This window comes from Myotis daubentonii, chromosome 7 (assembly GCF_963259705.1).
Source record: "Myotis daubentonii chromosome 7, mMyoDau2.1, whole genome shotgun sequence".
NCBI classification, from domain to species: Eukaryota; Metazoa; Chordata; class Mammalia; order Chiroptera; family Vespertilionidae; genus Myotis; species Myotis daubentonii.
This window is the reverse complement of record NC_081846.1, coordinates 69,977,489-70,003,235: the sequence shown is the minus strand read 5'-3', so window position 1 is coordinate 70,003,235 and position 25,747 is coordinate 69,977,489. Positions and strand designations below refer to the sequence as shown.

Genomic DNA, 25,747 nt, shown 5'->3' with positions numbered 1-25,747 from the left:
GTCAGTAACTTTAGGGTTTTTTGTTGGGTCCTTGGTGGTGGTGGAGGGGGTGGGCCGGTGGGGGCTGTGCTCTGTAAGCGAGGTACAAGACAGAGTATGCTAACTCTTTAATGTGTTTTCTCCTGTGAGATTAATATTTTTTCATACTAGAAATATTGTCAGTAAGCAGACCCAGTTTGTGGAAAAAAAGTAACATTCTTGAAAGGGCAACTGCCCCACATGTCTTTGTTGTTTTTATTTGAATATAATTAATTATGTAAAGCAGTAGTTAGTAGAAGATTAACAATTAATAGATTTTGTCAAGTAGTCACACAGAAATTACTAACTAATTGAACAACGGGTCCTCTATTGTGTCAGAAAGCAGTGCTGAGTGTCATTCTCCTTATCTTTTTACTTTGTTGTTTTCACAGATCCCTTTTTTTCTAAGATGCATGTTTCACAGCAGACTAATAAATAAGTAACCCTGGTTGTAATTTTATAACACGCAAAAGGGTTTGAAATAAAAACACCTGTTTTAATTAGCATTATGGCTTGCTCACTTTAAAAGAAGTGATAATCCTGATGCAGTTAGCTGACATTTTTAAAGCTTTGAATTTCCATCTGTATCTTATATTACGATGTTGCAGGATTGTCACCAGTTAATTATGTTAACTTGGGAAGCATTGCTTGCATTTAGAATGAAAAACTTCAGCTTGAATAGACAGAAAAGCAGATGCTATCTTTCTTGTCAATTGCTTTGTTGTGAGCAACTTTTTCTGTATTTCTCGATCCAAAGGGAAGTTTAAATCTCTGTTTATTTTAAGTTTCACATAAACTACACAATGTCAGTATTCTTTGTTTTGGCTATACGTGTCTTGTGTATCTTTACATGTACAGCTTTTCCGCCCCTGAATCCAAAACCTGCAGTCAAATGATCTCTTCTTTAATTTTTAATTTGTTTGGTTGTGTCTAGGCATTATGGAGATTAGAGAATAACAAAATTTAAGAATAGGACAATTCTACATGGCTCAGTCCTCTCTCCAGTTAATTTTCATGCCACCTTTTTGCTTTTGTACATCAACCTTTTAAATGGTGCAAAAATACATGCAGCATCTGGGCACAACAAGGCAAGTTAAGGATGGAGTAGACACTCTAAGTAGGAATTTCCATGCTTTTGTGAGCTTAATGTTCCTTTAACATAGAGAGCAGCTGTGTTTATGTCAATAATTACACATTGAAATAAATGCATGTACATGTGTTTCTTTATGGGATTAAGGATGTTAGGAAGGGCCTTACACAAAAGATTTTTGTCCCTCCCATCCCCACCCAGAAAGTTTCTACAAAATTCACAACCAAGTTATACTGGTTTGAGATTCTGACATATTTTTCTAGGCATTTGGACTTCTAGGTTTCAACTGACGGACTATTGGGTTGACATGCTTGTGCTTTAGTTTGCCTTGATACCCCACACCTGTTCTCCACTCTGCACGACCCTGTTCAGTACCCAGGATCTGCCCTGGATGCACTATACCACAAAGGCCCTCTTGCCAAAAGGATTCCAACTAGATTGGGCCAGTAGGAGGTGTCTGCCGGAGAGCAGAGGGCAGGAGGAGACAATGCAAGAATACAGTGATTGTTAATGCTTAATCACCAAATTACTGTCATAGGCAATAAATGCTCAGCTTTCCAAAGCAAAGTGAGATCAAGGAAAAGTGGATTGCTGTAGGCAGGATTCCTGGGGATGAGAGGGCTTCCTTTGGGCTTTAAAGAATTGATAGGATGAGGTAGAAGGTGGGAATGGGTATGATCGTTTAGGTAAAAAATGAGCAAGAACCAAAGTATGGAGGTTATAAAGTACAGTTCTTTTTTGGGACTTGCGATGATTTGGGTCTGAGTGAAGTGTAAAGTTAAGATTCAATGGCAGGTTGTGCCATAGAGTAGAGGCCTTTCATTTGATGGAATAAAAATCTTAGTCTTTAAAATGCAAGGCAAAGATGTGTCATATATAAATACAATCTGTAAATATAATTTACTGTGGAGGCTCATTCAAGTGCTAAGTCCCACATTCAAATTAATCATGGCCTTCTACCACTTAAAAATAGCTCTCTGTTCATTAAAGAAAATATAAACCAGCTTTTCAAAAAAAAGTGTATATATATTGTGTTCCTAAAACAATTGTATGCCTTTAACCAAGATTCATCATTTAGTACTGTCTTTATAAACCTTTTGAACTCAGGCAGAGAGTATAAATCTGAAAGGTTACCATACTTGACCATCCAAGTTTCCAATTTGGTCGCAAACTATGAACTTGTTGTTTGCATAGACACAGCCAATTGGACCTGGGAAACACCTGTCACTCCATGTGTTTCATCCCTCTCGACTTTAGATGTGTTTTGCCCCATAAAATGTATACCATGGTAACTATTGTGAATCAGGAACACATCAGAGAGCATTGGGTTTGCAGTGACCAGGGTCCTTCAGCACAGATGACCTAAATCACAAAGTGTGACTGGTTCAGAGCTCCGAAGACTGCTGCCGCTCCTCTAGGGACAAAACTGCAGAGGGATTTATCTTGTCGAACAAGTTGACTTGTGCAGATGCTGATTATTGGAGATAAACTGTTAATGCAAGAATCCACGTTGTTGGTTGGATATTTCTTCCATATCATCTGGAGCTGTTTGCTTAAATAATTATAGTCTCACTTCTAGGACATAAATTTAAATGGCACTTTTCTTGCTCTACCTGTTTTATATGGTCATTTTCCTCTTTTATTGTTTTATGTGGTCTTGTGAGTGAGGCAACAGTGTTAGAAACTTAACTGTGACACTTCCTGTATGAACTTGAGCAAATTAGTTAATTTCTCTGATTCTGAGATCTTCACATGTTAACTGTGGCAATCCTACTTTGCTTGGTTTCTATGGAAGTTAAATAATATCATATGTGCAAACTGCCTATCACAGTGACTGGCACACAACAGGGGCTAGGCTAATGGCTTTTGTTGTCATTGCTGTCATTTTCATTATTATTATTCAACTTTTACCTCTATGCTGATAATTCTCAAATTGACCTATTCAATCTTTAGCCCTTTTACTAAGTTCCATATCCAAATATCCAAATGTCCACTGGATATTGCTATATGAAATGGCAATCACATACAAACCAAAATGATTATCTTTGTTATCTTCTTGTCGAGAACAAATTAAATGACTACAAAGTCCTAGCTACTTTTTCTCAGGTGTATAGTATAAGACAACTACCATGAGCACATCTGCATCCTTCTAGCTAGAAACTATAGTTGGCCTTTTGTTTTGTTTTGTTTTGTTTTTATTTGTTTTTTAATCTTCACCCAAGGATATTTTTTCCATTGATTTTTAGAGAGAGTGGAGGGGAGAGGGAGAGACAGAGAGAAACACCAATGAGAGAGAGAGACATCGATTAGTTGCCTCCCGCATGCCTCCGACCAGGGCGCGGAGCCTGTAACCGAGGTACATGCCCTTCACCAGAATGGAACCCAGGACTCTTCATTCTGCAGGCCAGAGCTCTATCCACTGAGTCAAACCAGCCAGGGCAGAAACTAGAATTTTATTTCACTCTCTTTTCCCTTTATCTCAGCTCCTTTCATTAAATTTTAAGTCTGACATAATCAGCCTTTTGTTTGCATTTCTACAAACACTACTTAGTTCTGGCCTTCATGACGACTTGGTCTATTGCAATAGCTTCCTAATTAAGTTGTATATTCCTACCTTCTCACCTCTCAAATGCATCATTATTTTCCCAACTTACTGAACTCTGTAAAATAGTCTGGATGATATTATTTCCCCACTTGAACTTTTGATGGTTCTCTCTTGTCTAAAAGAGGACATTTAATCTCTTAGCATAAGAGTTAAGGCATTCCATTGACTTCCAAGCTAAGTTCTCACTGCATTTCATAACCCACCTTTGCCCTAGCCATACAGAGGCTGCTTGCCAATAAGAAAACGTTCATCCATCGTATATGTGCTTGCTAGAACAGTGCTTCTCAGACTTTAGCATGCATCAGGATCTCCTGGAGGACTTATTAAATCACAACTGAATCCCCCCGGGGGGATCCTGAATCAGGAGGTCTGCTGTATGACTTGATAATTTGCATTTCTAACAATGGCCCATGCGATGCAGATATGGCTGGTCCTGGGACCACATCTGTACAATCCTGGCTCAAAACATCCTTCCTCACCCATCTCAGTCCATCCAAATCCTATGAATCCCTTACTGCCATTGTCTTGGAGAAATTTCACCTGGCACCCCACCCAGAATGAGCCAGTCCATACTCTGTGCTAGCAGAGTGACAGAGGTTTGGAGCTAGATTGACTGAATTCTAGCTAAATACCTGAGTGAATTTAGATAAGTTGCTTAATCTCTCAACCTTCATTCCCGCCCACACCCCTCATCAGTAACATTGAACTAACAGTATCTATAGTTTATGTCCATGTGAGGATAAATACATGCGAAGCACTTAGAACAGTACCTGAGAAGAACACACCTCCATTATGTGTTAGCTGGTTGTATATAGTTTTAATCTAACACTCCACTTAGCCATGAAATGACATTTGGGGTATCCAGACCTAAGTCCCTTTCTAGATGTTAAGTTCCCTGAAAGCAGAGACCACATCTTTATGAATCCCCAGAAGAGTAGCTCTGTGCTTAGCACTTTAGAGAAATCCAGTATAAGAAAGTTTAATTAAATTGAAATTAAGAAAAGATTGTAAAGGGATCTTAAGTGGGTAAAAATCTTCTAAACAATAAACAAGCCAACCATTTCTTTTCCCCTCATCATAAAGATGAAAAAATGAGGTCAATTATTAATAATACATTGTAGATTGAAAGTAGGTTTGCCTCTTCCTTTGAATATTCTAAACTCTATAATTAAAACAACTTCAAATTGAAAGATTGTAAAGAAGAAATTAATCTTACTGGTAAGTAAAAAAGCAAATCCCGTGGTTGATGATAGATATGACCTGTTAGCAATAGTTACACTTTTATGCTTTCTTTTCTTACAATCAGCATGTGGAGACCAGCCTAATCCAATTAACTGTAATTCCCTTTTGTAGAGACCGTAAAATAGTGCATGATACTGAAACACCATTGAAGTCTTATCTCTGGTAAGATAATCAAAATGGATTCTCATTTTCCAACTACCAGCAGGTCTTTATAAACTTCAGGAAAAATAGAGTATTTTGACTTCCCTGAACTTATGATATGATACAAAATAACTGGTCTCTGAACTTTAATCCCTTTTACATGCCTAACCTTCATTCTCTAGTCTTCTTTTTCTGCTTGGTAATGATTTCATGAATACACCTGAGTGTCTCTCTTTCATTTCCTGACCTCCTAAATATTTTTTACAGTGTATATGCAATATTTTAACACAACAGAGCTTTTCAACTAAGTTCTGTGCTCATGGTGCCTCACACAGTCTCTTGCGCATATATGCACTCTGATCCATCCTGCTCACTCCTGCCAGAGAAACTTTCTAGAATATTACTGTCCTATTGTAGCCATCTTGCCTGTTTCAATTGTAAGGACCTTCATGCTCTGGCCTGTACCTTCCTTTCCATCCCCAACACTCTGAGATACGGAACCTATTGTTCTGTGCTCTCCAGCAACTCTGGTCCCACAAATGCATCATGTTCCTTAGTACTTGGCATGACTGGTACTTCCAATGTTCTTTATACTAGTATACCTCTTCCCTCCCTCCTCCCCTAACCCCACCCCACCAAGTTTCCTTTGACCACCATCCAAAGCTACATGCCAAACTTCTATGTTGCCATAACCATCTACACAAAGTTATATTGTAATTTTTTCAATTTTTCTGAATTTCTTATATACTGAAAGAAATTCAGAAAAATTGAAAAATTAATGGATCATGGTAAATGCTACTATATAACTTTGAGCTTTAAAACCAGGCTTTTGAAATCTATTATTTTCACTGCAGCAGCTACAACGTGCCTAGCACAAAATTTGAGTTTAATAAATATTTGATAAATGAATGAATGAGTGACTTAGCAAGCTAATTACATATTTGATATCAGTTTTATTTTAACTGATTTGAAAATGTGTTTGAAAGAGAAAGATGATCAAAAAGAATACAAAAATGATGCTGTATATGGATGTGTGTGTACATATAGTAATTGTTATTGTTATACTATGAAATAGCATCTATAATCTAAGGAGGTTAAGATTTGACAAGTAATGCAAATCTATATATATAAAAGTCTAAGCTATCATTACGACTGAACAACCAGAACAATCGGTCAACCAGTCACTATGATGTGCATTGACCAGAGGGCAGATGCTCAATGCAGGAGCTGCCCCCTGGTGGTCAATGCACTCCCACAGCCAACCTCCAACTACCGCTCCCCCTAGCTGGCCTCCTAATAGCCCCCATCGAGGGGCCAGCTGGCCAACCTACAGTGGCCCCTCCCCCAGCCGGCCAGCCCCCCTGATAGGCCTTGATCACTGACCAGGCCAAGGGACCCCACCCATGCACGAATTCATGCACCAGGCCTCTAGTATATCCATAAATAGTAAAATAGAAGTGCATCAGGTTCTAAGCACTACACTAAACCCTAAGGATACAAAGTTTAATAAGAACAAGCTTCTTTGGAGGAGGAATGGAGTATAGTTAAATTACTTAGGGTGTGCCTGGAGGGATGGTATTATCAAGCTAGAATTAGAGACATAGTAAGCAGGATCTGAAATGAAGCCCCAATGTAGGCCAGAGTAAGGACACCTGAATGATGTCAGGAACCATAGGGGGAAACCCAGGCGTTAGTGCCACAGGTTTGTTTAGTGTTAGATTGGAAGACAAGACAAGCAAGAAGAGCATCTGGTCACAGAAGCCTGTATGTCCCGACACACATCACAAGAACATGTACGATGAGGTTATTCCAAGTACATCTCTGCTCTGCCGAGAGAAGTTCATCTGGAATCTGGGCTCCTTGGAAATGTCTTAGTAACTGTAGAAACCACGGAAAACCCTCCGAGTTTGGAGTTTACATAGTTATCATCATGGTCATCTTTATTTAAAAAGGTACTTATTACAAACTAATTGAGCATACCTCTGTATTAATGAAACAAACATAAAATTAAAAGGGGTAGCTCCTTCCCTAGAGATAGCACAATCATAGTATTGACACTAAAGAGAACTTGAGAATTGTCAGGACATCAAGAGATAGACATCTTTTAATCCTCATTCTGTCTTTATAAGTGCCTTCCCACACACCCATTATTCTTGCACTTAGCCAAATATCTGACACCTAGTAGGTGTTTCATAACTTGTTGTAATTAATTAATATGTTAATTAATTTAATTGATATTTTATTTGTTTGACTTTATATGGTTAACTGAATACTGAAATTGACATAATTTATGTCAATTTCATATATAATGTTAATTCCAGATATAATATATTGTGGAATTCCATCTATTCATTTCATGTTCAGCAAGCTCATTCTTTCTTTTTATTTGACTTTGTTTCTATTAGTTTCTTATTTCATAAGGAAAGTTATTGTTATTGGTACTCATTTTCTTATTTGTAATTATTATTGTTATATAGTTATTAAACATCAATTGTTTACCAGTTGTAATTTATTTATTTATTTATTTTTATTTTTATTTTTTTTAAAATATATTTTATTGATATTTTACAGAGAGGAAGGGAGAGAGATAGAGAGCCAGAAACATCGATGAGAGAGACATTGATCAGCTGCCTCCTGCACATCTCCTACTGGGGATGTGCCCGCAACCCAGGTACATGCCCTTGACCGGAATCGAACCTGGGACCCTTCAGTCCGCAAGCTGATGCTCTATCCACTGAGCCAAACCGGTTTTGGCAGTAATTTAAACATTTAATTTTATCAGAAGTTAAATCTCCCATAAGAGTCTCTCGTGTTTTTAACAAAGATTTTATGTCTATTTTTACTCCAAGTCTTTGTCTCTCTCCCCATTTTACCCTTTGATCTATATTTTTTCAGCTATATAATTAAAGCCACAATGTATTATGGGCATCTGAGAAGAGTTACAGTCAGCAATGAATATATATTCTGAATATGCCATAGTTTCTCAAATATTGTGATGGTAAAATAAATTGATGCACTAGCCATGAAGGCAATTTGGCAAGGTCTATCAATATTTTAACTATACACACAACATTTGACCTGGAATTTCCAGGTCTTAGGAGCTTTTTGTACTCATACAGGTACATACTTATACTTACATATAAATTATATAAGTACAAGATTATTCACACTAGCACTATGCAAAATATTCAACAATTGAAAACTGGTTAAGTAAATTATTATACATCCATAAAATTAAATATGTAGCTGTAAAAAACAAGAAATGAGAAAGCTCTCTATGTCCTGATTTTGAACAATTTATATGGTATATTGTAAGTGAAAAGAATCAAGATGCAGAACAGTGCATAGATTATATCACTGTTTATGTGTGTTTTTTAAAAAAAGTGGTGGTAGAGGATAATATTGTTTGAGTGTAGAAAATGTCTTTGAAAGGATACATTAGAACTTGATCATAGGATGTGAACTGGCTAACTAGGGAGAGACTAGCAAGAAAATATGGCAGTATACTCATATATTTGTAACTTTACATGGTGTGAATACATCTATTTCAAAATAAAATAAAACTTTAAAAATAACAATAAGCACCAAACTTTTCATATTAAACAGTTATATGTTTTCAAGCATCATGTTATCAAGTGTTTTGACAACTTTGATCAACTAGTTTTTATAGCTCTTTTGTAATAAAAACAATGCACACTGTGAATTATTTGTATGAATTATGGTTCTCCAAAATTATGATAGAAAGGGACACAGAGTGATTTTATGCTCCATATCTTTGAAAACCCAAAGCCACTGGAGTTAGACAGGCAGACTCATTTGAGGTTAAAAAAATATCGAAGACTTTTAATTCATAAAAAGACAAAATAGCCAGTTATTGATAATAGAAAGATTCATTACAGAATCTATATCACTACTCTGAATCTGGAACATCATATAAAGGCAGAATTAAGAAATGCTGTTATTCTGTTATTTCACAAAGAAACTGATGCATGGAGATCTAGTTATCCTGGCGAACTTTATGCAAGTAGTTGTAGCACTCTGGCTATTCTTGTGATACAAAGTAGAAAACTTACTTAACTATTCCCATGAAACAATCAAAATTTACATAGAATAAAATTATTATCCCCAATAATTGCTAGAAACCTCTTTATTTTGGTTAGCTTAAGTTGACAATTAACAGATGTCTTATCTAGGAATAAAAGGATTTCAACAAATGAGGGTAGCACTCTTTTAATCTATCAATTTTGTTCACATTTTATCTGTTTTTCTGATGAAATATTTCCAGACAGAAGACTTCTAACCTAGCAAAAATCCCAGTACTTCCTCTGCTAAATGATACTATTTCAACCCCCACAAACACCAACAATGTAATAAAGGGAACAATAAAAGTCAAAAATTATATTAGACTAGATGCCTGATGCAAGAAATTCATGCTTGGCCCCTTGCAGCCTCACCTTCCTCTGGAAGGTCATCCAAACGGTTGTTCTGCTGTTTGGTCTAATTAGCATATTAGCTCTTTATTATATAGGATTCTGAAAACATTTTGCCAAAGTCTGACTGACAAAAAGGTACTGTCCACATAGAAATTTTAATCCTATCTAATAATAGACAAACATGGTAATTAACCGTACCTTCGCTACACCTCCCATTGGCTAATCAGCATGATATGCAAATTAACCGTCAACAAAGATGGTGGCTAATTTGCATATACCGTTTGGGAGTGAAGGCTGAAGACACCGTAGAAGGAAACCAAGCAAGGGAGCCGAGGTAGCGGGGATGGGCAGGGTAGGATCCGCAGAGAAGGGCGGGGTAGGAGCCGCAGAGGCGGGAGCAAAGTCCTATTCTTGCAGAGATCCTCCTGCAATGGGCCTCTAGTAATGCTATAACAAGCCTATATTAGATATTTTACATATGTTGCTTTACTCAATTCTTACACAAAATTAGGAGGAAGATATGATAGTTCTCATTAGAGAAGTGAGGGATTAGTACATTAAGTAACATCTATATATTTGCCTATACGTACAACAGACATGTTTCTATATTTGGGCATTTATAGGACTTATATTTATTTCCTAGATGTCATTATGAGATCTGTTTTGACCTGAACTTCTGCTTGATATTTACAAATGTAATATAACTTAGAGAGAACAAATAGCAATGGTGTTGAAATTTAGAGCAGAGAGGAAGGGAACTAAAAAATGACTTTGTTGAAATTTAATCCTATGGATTCTCTACCCTTTTGACTGTGTAATGTATGAAATCATCCATGGAATTCAAGCAAATTTAGAATCTGTTTAGAGAAGATGGTCAACTAAAATGAACCATTGTGTATAGTGTCTGCAGAGTACAAAAAGCCTTTGAAATAAGAGCAGTGTTGGAAACTCTGAGTATAAAAGGAATTAAAGAAATATATATTGGTACCATGATATGTCCTTTCTTAAAATTTATGATCCCAAAAATAAAGTCAATTCATGTTGCTGTGGTGGTGTTGGTGTTGCTGTTGTTAGAATCTGAACAAGGCTATCTCTCCACGGTGCCTAGACAAAAGAAAAAAAATCGAGAGGCCTGGAGAGAAGCATCACAGCATAATGTCAATAACGCTATTTTATAAGGTGGCATTACACATGGAGTTATCATGGGAAGATGTTTTATGTTATGCCATTATAAATTAAAAATACACAATGCAATGACACATGTGTTATACTTTACACCTATGGTGATTGCTTCACAAGTTTTAGTTTTACCTATTCATTATGTTATTATTTACATTCAAATGAAATCTGAGGAAAAATAAAAATAAAACAATTTTTGCTCCTGACTCAGTTTCTGTACTGAATACAGAAGGCTGTTCCACCTCCTTCAAAGAGAAAAACTAAACATATTTTAGATGAGCCTGTGATGTCCAAAGAAATATACACAACATGATGTAATAGAAAGCAAGCCAACATGCAGGTCAAAATATCCCATTCAATATTAAGAAATAAAAGCTCTTCTCTCACCAAAACCGGTTTGGCTCAGTGGATGGAGCGTCGGCCTGCGGACTGAAAGGTCCCAGGTTCGATTCCGGTCAAGGGCATGTACCTTGTTTGTGAGCACATCCCCAGTGGGAGATGTGCAGGAGGCAGCTGATTGATGTTTCTCTCTCATCGATGTTTCTAACTCTCTATCTCTCTCCCTTCCTCTCTGTAAAAAATCAGTAGAATGTATTTAAAAAAAAAAAAAAAGTTCTCTCTCTCTCTCTCGCTGTCTCTCTCTTTTATGTTTTAGCATCATAGACAGTTTCTGGAAATGTTCTTGGTTCCTCACAGTTCCAGAGGCTAGAAGTCCGGGATTAAAGTGTTGGCAGGGTTTTCTTAGTCTACGGCCTCCTGCCTTGGTTTGTAGATGGCCATCTTCTCCCTGTGTTATCACACAGTCTTCCCTCTGTTCATGTCTGTGTCCTAATCTCCTCTTTTTATAAGGTCACTAGTCATATTGGATTAGGGCGCACCCATCTGACCTCATTTTACGTTTAGTACCTCTTTAGAGGCCCTGTCTTCAGATACAATCACATTTTGAGATACCAGGGGTTAGAACTTTAACATATGGATGGGGAGGAGGGGACACAATTCAGACATAACAGACCACATATTTGGAGTAATATTCTTTGAGTTTATTGAGTTTGTTCCTGCTTGTACTCAAGGTCAATCAACTATTACTCTATGGTACAGAAATAAAATGTAAAATGTCTAGAACATAATCTATAGTCATGAGTAGTATTACTGAGCACCTGGTGAAGCACTCTCCTTTGAGGAATACAGAGCAGCCTCAACGGCTGTAGCTTTGAAAAGCACATTATACAATCTCTGATATGTAGTCTTAGTTGAATCTGTTTGTTTAATAAAAATGAAGTGAACAAACAAATTAACTGGCCAACTGGTCTAGTTTCCTAAGAATGCCCTCACTGAGCCTCATGTTATAACCAAGGTATTGTAGGAAGCGGCTTTAGGGAGTACAGCATGTAAAGATACAGCTTTGGACACGGATTTACATCAACATGTGTGAGAATTGGAACCTCTCTAATCCACCAGAAATCAACTGTCACTTTAAGGAGCCAACACAACAGGAAAGGTTGAGCTAGTCAAATGATTCAATGAACTTCCTTTTGATCCTCTCTTTTAAGCACTAAACTAAAAATCAGCTAAACCCTTATGGATAAATAGTGTTTTATCCACTTTAATATCTAATCTTCCAGTTTGATTTTATGGCCAAACATATTATTATTTTTCTGATCTACAGTCCCACTGGCATCACTTTCATTCATGATGTGACTTTCATGTACCCAGCAGGCCTTTCAGATAAGGTTTCCAAATGGTCATCTGCGCTGGAAGCAGATACCGCATTCTTTATGAGGGTTTCACAATGTAATAGGTTCTTGTCACTATATTAATGAAATCAGAGCTATTCTCTCCATATCCTGGGAAAGTTGGGGTTTCTTTTCCGCTTTTTTATTACAACAGTAAAATAAAAGTTGGAAAGAGGCTTTAAAAGTGCCATGGAAAAAATTACAAGGTAAAAACGAACTTTTTTTTTTCAATACACAAAGAATTACCTTTTTACTATTGTGTTTCTATTTCAGTCTAGATAATTCAAATGATCTGCAACCACATTTCAACCAATACTGGTTTAATAAAGTGCATTTTGTTCAAATCAGATCTGATATTCCAACTTCTGGTCACACCAATCTATAGAGCAATCTATACTAATACAAGGGTAATATGCTAATGAGACCAGATGTCTTCCAGACGTCCATCCAGACAAAGCCACAGCGGCAGGGCCAGTGGCACAGGAAAGGTGCTGCCGCGGGAGTGGGAGCAGAGGTGGAGGCGGCGCTGCTGCCCCTTTCGCAGAGGCAGTGTGAAGAGGTCTTGGTGCGGGCTGGTCCAGCGCCACAGCCCCTTTCACAGAGGCGGTGCGGGAGAGGGGGCTGTGCGAGACAGGCCTCGGCGCTGCCCCTTCTGCAGAGGCGGCATGGGAGAGGCCACGGTGAGGGCCCGGTCCTGGTGCCATGCCTCCGCAGAGGCTGGACAGGGTGCGACCTGCTGTGTCTCAACTTCCCACAGCCCCTACCCCAGCCAGCCCGGCCACAGATTGCCCCACCAGTGGGCAGGGGGCAGGGCCAGCACTAAGAAGTGAGGGCCTAGGGCTGGCAGCCATAGCAGCCGACAGTGGCAGCAGCAGCAGGGTGATGGGGGCAGCGCCTTCCCATGATTGGCCCAGTCGCCTCCCACAGAGGAGTGGGCCTAGGCCATCAGTAGAACATCCCCTTAGGGCTCCCAGACTGACAGAGGGGGCAGGCCGGGCTGAGGGACCCCACCCCCAGTGCACGAATTTTCATGTACCGGGCCTCTAGTATCTATAATAATGAAAGGCTAATATGCAAATAGTCTTCACACCCTCACGCCGTAACGACTGATCAGTAGGAGGCTGCATCCCCGCCCAGCTCTAGCTTGGGACGTGACTGATGCTGTGTCTCCACCGGAGGACTGAGGACGGACGTGACATGCTGGCGAGGCTTGATGGGGGTGGGGCCGGCAGGGTCTGGGTCTCAGGTGATTTTGAGGTGCATGTGGGTGGGCAGAGACTTGAATCTGGTGCACCCCAGACTCTGACAGGAGGGAGGAGGGAGCCTGAAACCCGCACCCAGGACCCACACAGCAGGGCAGTGGCAGTTAGTGGCGATCAGGCAGGCAGGGGAGGGCAGTTAGGGGCGATCAGGCCTGCAGGCAGAACCAGTTAGGGGTGAACAGGCAGGGAGACAGGCGAGTAGTTAGGAGCCAGCGGTCCCGGTTTGTGAGAGGGATGTCTGACTGTCTGACTGCTGGTTTAGGCCCGATCCCTGTGGACATCCCCTGAGGGTTCCCGGATTAGAGAGGGTGCAGGCCAGGCTGAGGGACCGCCCCCCGCCCCCCCATGCACAAATTCCATGCACCAGACCTCTAGTATTATTTAAGGGTAAAGTGGTGATTAAGTTACTTGTGGTATGTATTTATTACATTTAATTTATTTTAGGGAGGGAGTTGTCACATGGGGAGGAAGTGTCTACTAGAATCTGGTGGATAGAGGCCAGGAATGCTGGTAAACATCCTATAATATGTAGGGCAACCCTTTACAACAAACAATTGATTAGTGATATTTAGATGTGCCTTTTTCCTTAGAAACTGCCACAACCTACTATGGCTATCAAAGGTCCATCTTTCAGTTCTCCTTCCTAAGAAAGATTGTTCCCAATAGTGATTGTCAAATTATTTTTTCACATATAATTGTTTTTAGCTTGATGTAGATAACTTTTACTTAGAAAAAGTTATCTTTAAGAAAGAGCATTTCAAGACAGCCTTGTTTGGATACAACATTTAGGTATTTGGATATATTTTTTTGTAATCAAATAAAACTCACATAGTATTTGGATTCAGGAGTTTTACTCACCTTCAATTTTGTTTAAATGCTTTAAACCAAGAACATTGAAAAGAGCCTAAATGAAGGTCAGGAGAAAACAACATGGATTAATAGAATGAGGATTGTGAAGTATCTTGATTAAACCAGACTTCCTCGCAGTATTGGACTCTAGCTTGCAAAGTTTTTATATGACCAACTATATCATGCTGAGGTAAATCCTCTATAACAACCAGGATGGTTTATGATGTTGGCTCAGTATTTCCACTGCCTTAATCCCTTGCATAGTTTGTCCTTTTGGTCTTTATTCACATTAATATCCTAATATCTTGCACATGATTGTTGCCTACTGCTTCCCAAATGTTTTTCAGATATGTTTTCTCATCTGCTACCAACAACTTTTCTTCTACCTATCTTCATTTTACAAATAAACAAATATCTAAGGAATTAGCAGTAAATCCAGCAGTAAATATTTCTCACGCTATCATCTTTCCTCTTTACTCCATTGCCACCTAACAATTTGACCCATCTTCTGCCCATTTCCTAATGCAGTTTCTTTTTTGTTTGTTTGTTGCCAATTTGTTTTATATCTCTTTATATAAAATATCTTCCTTTTATAAATGGGTAATTAAAAAAGATGAGCTTGGCTGGTGTGGCTCAGTGGATTGAGCATTGTCCCATGGACCAAGAGATCTGGGTTTAATCCCTAGTCAGGGCACATGCCCAGGTTGCAGGCTCAATTCCAAGATGCAGGAGGCAACTGATCTACTAATATAAATCTTTCTCATCATTGGTGTTTCTATCTCTTGCTCCCACTCCTTTCCTCTCTATCTAAAAATCAATAAAATTATTTCAAAAAAAAGATGAGTCCATTTATAGTAAAAGCATAGTCTCAAGTAAGACATTTAAGGATACCAATCTAAAAGTCACTATCTGTGACGTAATAGTATAGCTATTACTGATTGCAGTTACTACTTATCTACCTTTTCCCTTTCAGCTTCTGCTGCCAAGTTTAAATCTGAACATAGTGGTTTTCAGGCAGGGGCTTACTGGATCCTTATCCTGGATTCATTCTTGTCGGCCATGGAAAAGTTACTTAATCTACCCATGTCTCATTTTTCTCTCCCTGTGAAATAAAGATGATGATAATAATATAAATAGTTCTCACTTTCTCATTGAAAAAATTATATTAGATAAGGAATGTAAAGTTCCTTAGAATAGCATAGTCCCTACTAGAATGTAAGCACTAAGTAATTGTTGTTTATTGTTTTTGGTAGCGTAGCATCCTGAAATGTAGTTTTATAAATTTGTTCTCAAAAGATTTAGATTTTGTCAATAAAAATGAGCAACTCTTAAGGTCATATTAAAGAAATTTCCATATGTGTGTATCTAGTGTTCTAGTTCTCTGCCTACCTAAGGTAAACTTCATAAATCAATATTTATTGAGTAACTTCTATATGCTTTTATAGGCTTCCTTATAGTGGTCCTCAACTGGGGATAACTTTGCAAATATTTTTCATCATCACCACTGGCAAGTCTTACTGAGGCCAGGGATGCTACTAAACATCCAAGAATGCAGGACAGCCCCACAACACAGAATTATCCAACCCTCAGGTCAACAGTTCTTCACTGTTGAGGAACTCTGCTCTTCTGGAAAGAGAAGAAATAAGATGTCATCATTGCTAGCAGTTTCAGTTTTGTTAGAAAATGCCTATCAAATAATACAAATGTATTTAGAATGATACCTGTTAACACTGAAAGAGTTACGCCAGTTCGTCTTGAGAACTGGTTGGATTCATGATAAGGCATGTGAATATGGACAAAACTGTATGCTTAGATAAGTCACAGTGGCCTTGAAAAATATACCTTAAAATCCTCTAGTTCATAATAATTTAATATAAAAATTAGATATTATATTTCACTACTTGCCATATTATTTCTTTAAGCTACTTGTTGAAGTGGTACAAATTATTGTTGTTTTTCTTTGAATGAAGATTACATAGATATCTAGAGTAGGAATGCAGGTTTAAGCAACACAAGTTTATATTGATATTATATGGCATTTCAAGTGGGCATCATCAAATGGTATTTATTGATTGGTAATTTTTAAGGTATATTAAAATATTCTAATTGTCACAGTCATTTGAATTAAGTGATTTCATGTGAGCATAACTAATACCAATGGCATTTTCCTTTAGTCACAATTATTTGTTCTTGTTTTCTTACTCAACATGAAATCATTCTCTTTTTTACCTGAACATTTTCCTTTGACAATCTCAAACCTATGTATCAAAATGGCATGTTATGTTGGACTTTTCTGATAAATTTTTGGTAGAGATAGTTGTGTGTGTGTGAGCATGTGTATGTGTGTATTTAGGTTTCCACTTAAAGTTCAGTGCCAAAGCTAGAGTACTTATACATTTTCTAAATGTGTTTTAAGCAATAAGTTGTACAACATTTTTAGAACATGTGTTAAGCTATTTCTCTAAGAATGAAGCTCTTAACAAAACATAAGCACTCTGCATGAGATCTTAGCAGCAAAGTGCTTAAAAGATAAAGTAAGAATTGGTACCATGGGAAGAACACCAGCTGTAGAGCGCACAGGTCCATTATGAGAAGTATGGTGGTGGGTAGGGAGAAAATGATTTAATCAGGAGTAAAACCAATTTTATTATAAGGGCACGCAGGGGGTGTGGCACCATAGTGAGAGGGACATTTCAAAATATCTGACAGATTTCAACAATGTGAAAACCCTGTTCTTTAAAGTGACAGTAAACCCCATCAGGTCTCCCTTTTTGATGCTATTGTTAACAGTTGACTGTTTAAAGCTGGCCTGCTAAGATGCTGTCGTCCTATTTCAATAGTGTGTAGCCAAATAAAAGACTAATTGTTGAAATACAATCAATCAAAAATGATTGCAGGGCAGAAGGAAGGTCTCCTCTGCTGACTTTGTTGTGGATCATATTATTGTGTTATGAGTGAGGTAGGAATGGAGAGTGAAAAGGAAGGAAAAAAAGTAGCCTGTCTGAAATACACATATCCACCTTCATTCCTTCTCATTGCAAGCATCCTGGTGAGCAGGAACATCACTTACTAGCCCTGGAAATAATAAAATAATAGTCCATTTAGAAAAAAGATCTGATAAGGATTTCAGCTAATATTTTTAAAAGGACATGAACAGTATTAGCAAAACAGCTCATGCAGAGATTCCCTACAGTGACAATTCTCAGCTTTTTTTTTTTTTACAATTTCCGTACAAATTCTTCTCTGCATTGAAAAACTGATACCAAGAGGGCATTTGCATGTGAGCCTAAGACACTGGTAAAGAAACAAAATTCCAGTTGACCAAATACCTGTTAAGTTCTTGCCAGAATATTCAGCTTTTCAGTGAACCCTCAGGTTGTCTGAAATGAGTAGCTTTAGTTTTCATTAAGCCCAGAATCCAAAATCTTTTCCATGTTGCATGTTTGGAAAGACAAATACTATGGATCAGCTGCAATGCTTTTGTGCCTGCGTCCTTTTAGCTGTATGGAAGGATGTCGTTTTCAGACCCTAGTCTATCACTTCTTGGGTGAAAATGATTCCAGGCTTTCATATTGAGGGCAAAAGGGGAAAAAAATAATAACCTGACATCCCTTTATTTACTCTAAAAACTTCATTTTGGCATTTATTGTCTTGAATATGTAAACGTTTCAACTCACTCAGGCTTCCCAAGCAAGCATTTCCGTTGTTTCTGAGAGGAGTTGGTAAGCACTTGTGGTTTGTCTTTAGTGTGTTATCATTTCTGACAGCTTTGCATAGCCTGCGTAGGCCAACAGGGGTCTGTCTAATATTGTTTCTGGGCACATTTTCCTCGATGAGATGAGAACTAAAAAAAGATATTTTTGAAGCAGTAAGAAAGAATTAATATCCTTTCTCACTCAGTATTCTATTCCTTGCTGACTATATTCAGAAGAGAGAGAGAGAGATGAGAGAGAGAGAGAGAGAGAGAGAGAGAGAGAGAGAGAGAGAGAGAGAGAGAGGTGTTAGCCATTATTCCCTTGTACATAGCAAGGCTAACACATGTAAAGCAATAACTCATTTTCTATTGCCATGTTTAGCATATGTCTCCTGTTGGCTCAGCAAGGCCTTTAGGCCGGTCCCTTGAGCCGGCCATCATTGGCAACTCTTAGCCCCTCGGCCTCAAACCCAAATAGCTTTGAATCACGTTGAGCTGTGATGCTAATTTTCATACTGCTGCATTATGGGAATAAATGTATCTGACATACTGTGTCAATGGTGCTGTCTCTTTGTGTGTCTTGTTTTTTTGTTAGCTGCATTCCTACAGATGGTATTCCATTGAAAATGTTCCCTTCCTACGGAAAAAAAAAAAGGAGAAAGAAAAAAAAATGCACAGCACCAAACCTCTAGGTGCAGAAGGCTGTTAACGGTTGCTGATGATAGTAGGCAAACATTAACATAATAATTAGTGTCTTGTAATTGTTTCATTAAAACCAGTTGTTCCATTTCTCCTCGTGTTTTCCCAGAAGAGAAGCTGAATTTGGACGACAGCCAGTGGGAGGACATCCACGTTGTCACCGGAGCACTGAAGATGTTTTTCCGGGAGCTGCCTGAGCCGCTCTTCCCTTTCAGCTTCTTTGAGCGGTTTGTGGAAGCGATCAGTAAGTACCTCGCACACAGGCGCGGTTGGCGGAGTGAGCTGGCAGCGTGGAATTATTAAGTAAATAATAAGAGAGACGATAATAGCAATCACGGAGATAATAATATCCCCAATGAATGCTCCACACCTTTCAGTTTAGTGTTTGTGTTTTTGATGGCTTCTTTTTTATTTCTGGCCCTGTAATATTATCTGCGTGTGTTTTTTTTAAAATAAAATATAGGCATTCTATTTAGGGAGACCAATTTTCCACCAAGCCTCCTCCAATGAAAATAGCTTCTCATAGACTCTGTTTTGAAGGGGTCACCATTGGCACCCCCACCCCTTCCTTTAGACTTTCAGAATTGCAATGAATATAACTGTGTACAAATGGGATCTTTAAAAAGAGCCTCGGTACATTAAATAATACATTTCATAATGAAGTGTTAAATCATCGGCTGAGGCATCGCCTTCTCACTCACTCACCTTTCACCCACCAACATGGGTAAAAAGCTACAGTTTGTTTATGAGCAGTGTGAGTACTAAGTTAAATAATGGCAAGTTTCTTCTACTAGTCTGGTGACTTTTGTAGGAGGTTGAGTTATATCACTCAACTAGCCAGTTATCATTGTACACTCTGAGAAGCTTCCTTTTCTATTATTTTCTCATCCATAAAACACATACACTTAAGAAATAATGAATGAATGAATGAATGATTGAATGAGTGAGTGAAAATCCAAATGCAAGGAAACTTCTGCTATTGGTTCTTAGAGAAGCAACTACTAGTTCATCTCTAAATGTAATCTCTTAGAGTACACTTCCTATAATTGTGACAGCTTGGAAAAAGTTTCCTGGCAAGTAGACTGATTCAAGGAGGAAAATGAAAGAAGAAAGAAAGGTAAAATTAAAAAGCTTGCAAGCCTGGCAGGAGCTTAATTAAAGTCCAAACAAGAAAAATCTGCAAGAAAATAAAATGCTCTACTTAGGAGGTCTGATCTTGGCTGGCGGTGTATGCTGTGTTCCCGTTAGTGGGAGTGGGGACTTGGGGAGCCCATGTTGGAGAACAGCCCCTCAATATGCCCTTTTATTCTGTTTTTTATTATTATCATTATTATTTCACACACACAAAAGCTGTGGCAAAATGATATCAACAGGAATAAAGCAGACTTTTCTCTCCCAAATTCTTTCTCTTGTTACCTGCTCATGATTTCGGATTGTGTTGTTATTCTTGTTGAATATAGTAGCCGTGCTCTAACTATGGGCTTTGAGGTGAGGCTGGAGCTCTTATCTCCTGTCCTAACATTTCATTTCATGCACTTCTGCTTCTGGAAGAAAACAGTATTTTATAGTTCCCGGGCTCTCAACTTAAAAGGAGGAATAAAGGAAAAATAAACAAGCATACATTTCCATAACAGCTGATTCTGATATTCTGTCTTGGATATCATGGTTCCCAATTATAGGACAGTGTTCTGATAGGAAATTGGAGAGACTTGCATTGGGGTACCTATCTCTAATTAGACACATTTAAAGAAGTCATACAAATTTCACACCATGGTACCCATACTTTTAAGTGAAGATGATCTTATTTGGAAACATACTTGTGCATGTGCTGATTTGAGGCTGTGATGTAGGATACCCATCAGTGAAGGTCCCCTTAGTTCATCTGAATAGGCAAGCCATTCCCTTAGTTTAAGATTCATGGAAAGCAGGCCCTCAGAATCCAGGTTGGGGTGGGGGGGGTGTTCTTTGAATTTCCAGAAAGAGCAGGACCACCTCTGTACTATTCTATGACTCAGGCCCAAGCTGCACAGAATTTCAGAAACCCTGGCATGGTCAGAACAAGGCAATGTTGAGATGGGAAGCAGACTGTCCTGACGATGGCTATTGCCAGCACTTATAAAGTAGGTGATGGTGAGAACGAATGTGACAGTGCTTAAGAAAATCCTTTAAAAATGTAAGATATCGTGCCCTAGCTGGTTTTTCTCAGTGGATAGAGCATCAGCCCACAAACTGAAGGGTTCCGCCCTAGTTTGATTCTGGTCAAAGGTACATGCCCAGGTTGTAGGCTCAATCTCCAGTAGAGGGCGTGCAGGAGGCAGCCGATCAGTGATTCTCTCTCATTGATGTTTCTATCTCTCCCTCTCCCTTCCTCTCTGAAATCAACTATATATATATATATATATATATATATATATGAAAAATTTAAGATATCCCATAAATATTTATTTGAGAAATCCATTTAGAAGTGAAGAAGAAAGGCAACATTTCCTTCATTGCTCAAGGAAGGAGAATAGGAGAATCAATTTGAGAAACCTTGCCTTACCTAACTTAAGATAGTACTTAATTAATACGTAAAGTGGAGGGACTAACCAACAGGGTAATATGTCTTAGAAATATGGTATGATGCTGTGTGGAGGCATATGCTTACTAACCCGTGTATTTGGGATAACCTTGGAATTAGTTTTTGTGTTCTAAACTCAGCTCTAGGTCATAATTCATATTGAAACATACTTGAGAAGTAAGAGAATAGCCACCTAGGTCCTTAGCAACAGTGAAACCACACCAGAGGAAGTATTTTGATCCCATTGTGCACCAATTGAGTAAAAAAGAATTCAAAAATATAAATTTAAATATAGTAATATTTATACAGTCCCAGAGGCGTGCTGAGCTTTATCATATCTCTCACTGTCTCTTTTAAAATCTGTACAGTGAGAAGCTCTCTGCCTGTCCATGAATTCTTAGCTTTTTACAAAAGGCATAAACCAGGAATCGACCAGGTAAGATAAATTCACAGGGGAGATGACCATATATGCTGGCTCTGAGCTCCTTGGGCTCTTCTCACCCTTCACTTTTGCACTCTACCATCGGAAGCTTGACCTTAGCCAGCTCTACTGTAGCTCTTAGAAGCCACCAGCAGTCGGTAGCAATGGGTGCGGGGAGAAAAGAACAGCCAGTTTATGAGTTTATCCCCACCCCCTGCCTTGGTTGGCTTCTCTACCTGAAGATCCATCTCCTCAATGGCTTCCGCTTGGGTGGACAAACACCCTGTGCTTCCAGCTTCTGTCTTGTGATGTGGATTTTCCTCTTTTTTCCAGCCTGGTAGTGGCTTCCTGCAATGGCTAGTTTTCTGGTTTCTTCTCTCTTCTTTATTTGACTCTAAACTTCCTCATTAGAGGATAACCAGTTCTTGTATCAAGATAGTTTGTTCCATTGGCATAAATAATCGAAGTGGTTTCTGTTCTTTGGTTAAAACACTAGCAGAACACCATGCCAGTCAATGTCACAGTTCATGGAGCTATAACATTATTTCCCTTTTCTCTCTTACTGCCCCCAAGCCCAGTTTGTGGAGGCTTTACATTTTAAAATTGAGAGATCTGTTACCCTTTTATGACAGAGTTAAAAGGTGAATAGACCAAAGGAATTTTACATCCATCTGGAATGCTTTACCTCTGAGGAAGAAATTTTATTTCATGTATAAGCAATTAATGACTGCTTATGCTATTTGAATTACTGTTAATTTTCATTATATGTTTGAAAGTCATCATTACATATTCCAAGAAAAGAGAACAGAAGGCATTTACTTTTTTAAATAGTTTTTTTTTTACCCAAAACAAACATTAATATGATAAGAACCTGCAATTGCCATAGTGATCCCTTGTCTGATAATACCCATTGGGATAACAAAAACACTAGAGATTGTTTTACATTTCAGAATGCAAGTACCACAGTTATTGATCTGAAATTCTATACTTAAGGTCAATGCAACTGGGTCACCTGCAGGGTAACTTCATGGGGATTTAACCCACTGACTGCAGTGACTAATTCCCTGGAATTGACTTGTGCTGAAGGCATTATTAGTACTGCAAATGGGAACTGGGTACAGAAACACAGCTCTAGGGTTTTATGACAGGTAATACAATCTGTGGCCACAGGCCTGCAGGGCTCTGGACATTTCCAGTACATCTAAATCCTAGGAAATGTACCGAGTTCACCTCTATTGCCATTTTATTTTTGTCTTGGTAACTCTACAGATCCAAAGAAAAGAGACAAAAAAAACCAGTGTCTTTTCTATTTTAATATCTGCATTTTTCTAAAATCCCTGAGAAATGGAAAGAGAGGAGAAAAACTCATTGTATTTTTATAATTATATCACCTTTTTTCCTGAGAATAACACAAAGCAGGAGATATTGGTGAAGTGGAAAAATTATGTGAAAAATAATTTCTAGCTCATAAAGATAGTATCAGAACCAAATAAGATATTTTTCTTACTCTATATTAGATGCTCAATAAATGATTGGAAGGAAATTCATTTTTTTTAGAGGAGTAAAGCAAATCACAAATAGTTCCCAAGTTCACATGGCTCAAAAGATTATACTTAGCATTCGGTTCCAGACTCTAAAACAGGGGTGGGCAAACTTTTTGACTCGAGGGCCACAATGGGTTCTTAAACTGGACCGGAGGGCCGGAACAAAAGCATGGATGGAGTGTTTGTGTGAACTAATATAAATTCAAAGTAAACATCATTACATAAAAGGGTACGGTCTTTCTTTTTTTTTTTTTTTTTTTTTTTTTTTAGTTTTATTCATTTCAAACGGGCCGGATCCGGCCCGCGGGCCGTAGTTTGCCCACGGCTGCTCTAAAACATAAATATTTTCCATCTTCTTACATTGCATTTCTGGGAATTTTTATCTAAAAATTTTTTTCCTCGAAGAATAACTAATTAGGCACTGCCAAATATCTGGCTGTTAAATTACCCTATATAAGGACTATACCATATGTCCTATATCATTCTATATAAAACCACAACCTTTTCTATTTAAAAAAAATAACAAGGGTAGAATTAAACTAAATGATCAGAAATACTAGTTTTGGAGTTTCGATCAGAAATAAGGTAGAACTTTTCAAGAGTGAGCAATGTTTCATTAAATAAGGTAGAACTTTCCAAGAGTGAGCAATGTTTCAGTATTTACTAATAGATACTACAAGCATCTATTCTTCAAATGTTAGCCTCTCTGGGTACATTTTTAATTCCCCACTGTATTTTTGTAACTAATTTTTCACCCATACCCTTTTGAAAGTCATTTAGATATACACAATGTTACTTTCCTATTTAATATGAGTAACTATTTCAAGTTTAGGTATTCTTTTTTTCTAGGTTTTCACTTGTGTCAAATTACAACATGTAACAATCCAAATTTTACAGAGGCATTTCTGATGGAGAGTGATGGACTGGGCCCTATCACTTCACATCCCTGGGCTTGCTCATTTAACTCTTTGTTTTTGTCTCTTCCAGTGGTTACCTTTACAACTCCGGGTAATATCTCTGCTTCATGAATTATCAACTATGGATAGTACCGAATATGAAATATTAACTTATTCCTTCCACTTCCAGCAATATTTAATAGTTACGTAATACATTTAGGTCTTAAATAATACACATGAACCTGCTTCTTGTTTCATTAACATTCAACAATACCTTCTAACTTCCCTTTGTAAGGTGAATGTATTTTCCTTCCCCCTCTACCTTACTGTTCTTCTTTCAGAATCATTGGTCATTAACGTCATTAACGCCTTTAAATTTTGATGTTTGTTCTAAGTCTTCAGTTTGACCAATTAGAAAACTAATAAACAGCATTTATGTATTCACTAGAGGCCCAGTGCATGAAATTCATGCACTGGGTGGGACACGGGGAGGAATGTCCCTCAGCCCAGCCTGCATCCACTCCAATCTGGGGCCCCGAGGGGGATGTCCGACTGCCGGTTTAGGCCCGATCCCACAGGCCTCTCACAATTTAGGACTGCTGGCTCCCAACTGCTCACTTGCCTGCCTGCCTGCCTGCCTGATAGCCCCTAACCACTTCTGCCTGCCATCCTGATCACCCCCTGGCCACCTGCTAACCACTCCCCTGCCAGCCTAATTGACGTCTAACTGCTCTCCTGCTGGCCCGGTCACCCCTCACCACCCTCCCCTGCAGGCCTGGTTTCCCCCAACTGCTCTCTATCCCTGCAGGCCCAGTCGCTTCCAACTGCCCTCTCCTGCTGGCCTGATCACCCACAACTGCCCTCCCCTGCTGGCTATCTTGTGGTGGCCATCTTCTGACCACATGGGGGCAGCCATCTTGTGCAGGGCTGTGATGGTCAATTTGCATATTGCCTCTTTATTATATAGGATTGTTACAAGTTTGTAACACTGCCTGTCTAAGTGGTTTCACAAAGAATTCTTCTCTAGAGTTCACTGTCACAATCCCTGTACTTCTCAAAGAATACTAGTATTCCTCACCCAGTCAAATAGAGCCTATTTTATTACACTCCCAAAATGCTGAAACTCTTGGCCACATTTGGTTCTCTTTGTAGTTGGATGATGATTTTCTGGTATAGATTTTATATTTATTTTTTTCTGGAGTTTTTAATTTCTTTAATTTTTTTTTTTTTTGCTTTCTTTTTTTCTTTTCCAATGTCCTTACTCTTTTCTGACACTATTGCAGAGTCCTGTTTTTTCCAGAACACCTCCTTTCTGGAACCTTCTGCCTTTTTAATTCATATTGAATGGTCGCATCCAGGAGTGCTTCAGGGTGCTCAGTGA

At 38.5% G+C, this 25,747-nt stretch overlaps 1 protein-coding gene across 1 annotated transcript in view; it reads left to right on the top strand.

Moving 5' to 3' along the window:
- Positions 1-25,747, top strand: part of ARHGAP15 (Rho GTPase activating protein 15) — a 677,426-nt gene that overhangs the window by 516,828 nt on the left and 134,851 nt on the right. Inside the window, exon 12 of the mRNA XM_059704560.1 lies at positions 19,055-19,189. Coding sequence (XP_059560543.1) covers positions 19,055-19,189 — 135 coding nt within the window. The remainder of the gene's footprint in view (positions 1-19,054; positions 19,190-25,747) is intronic.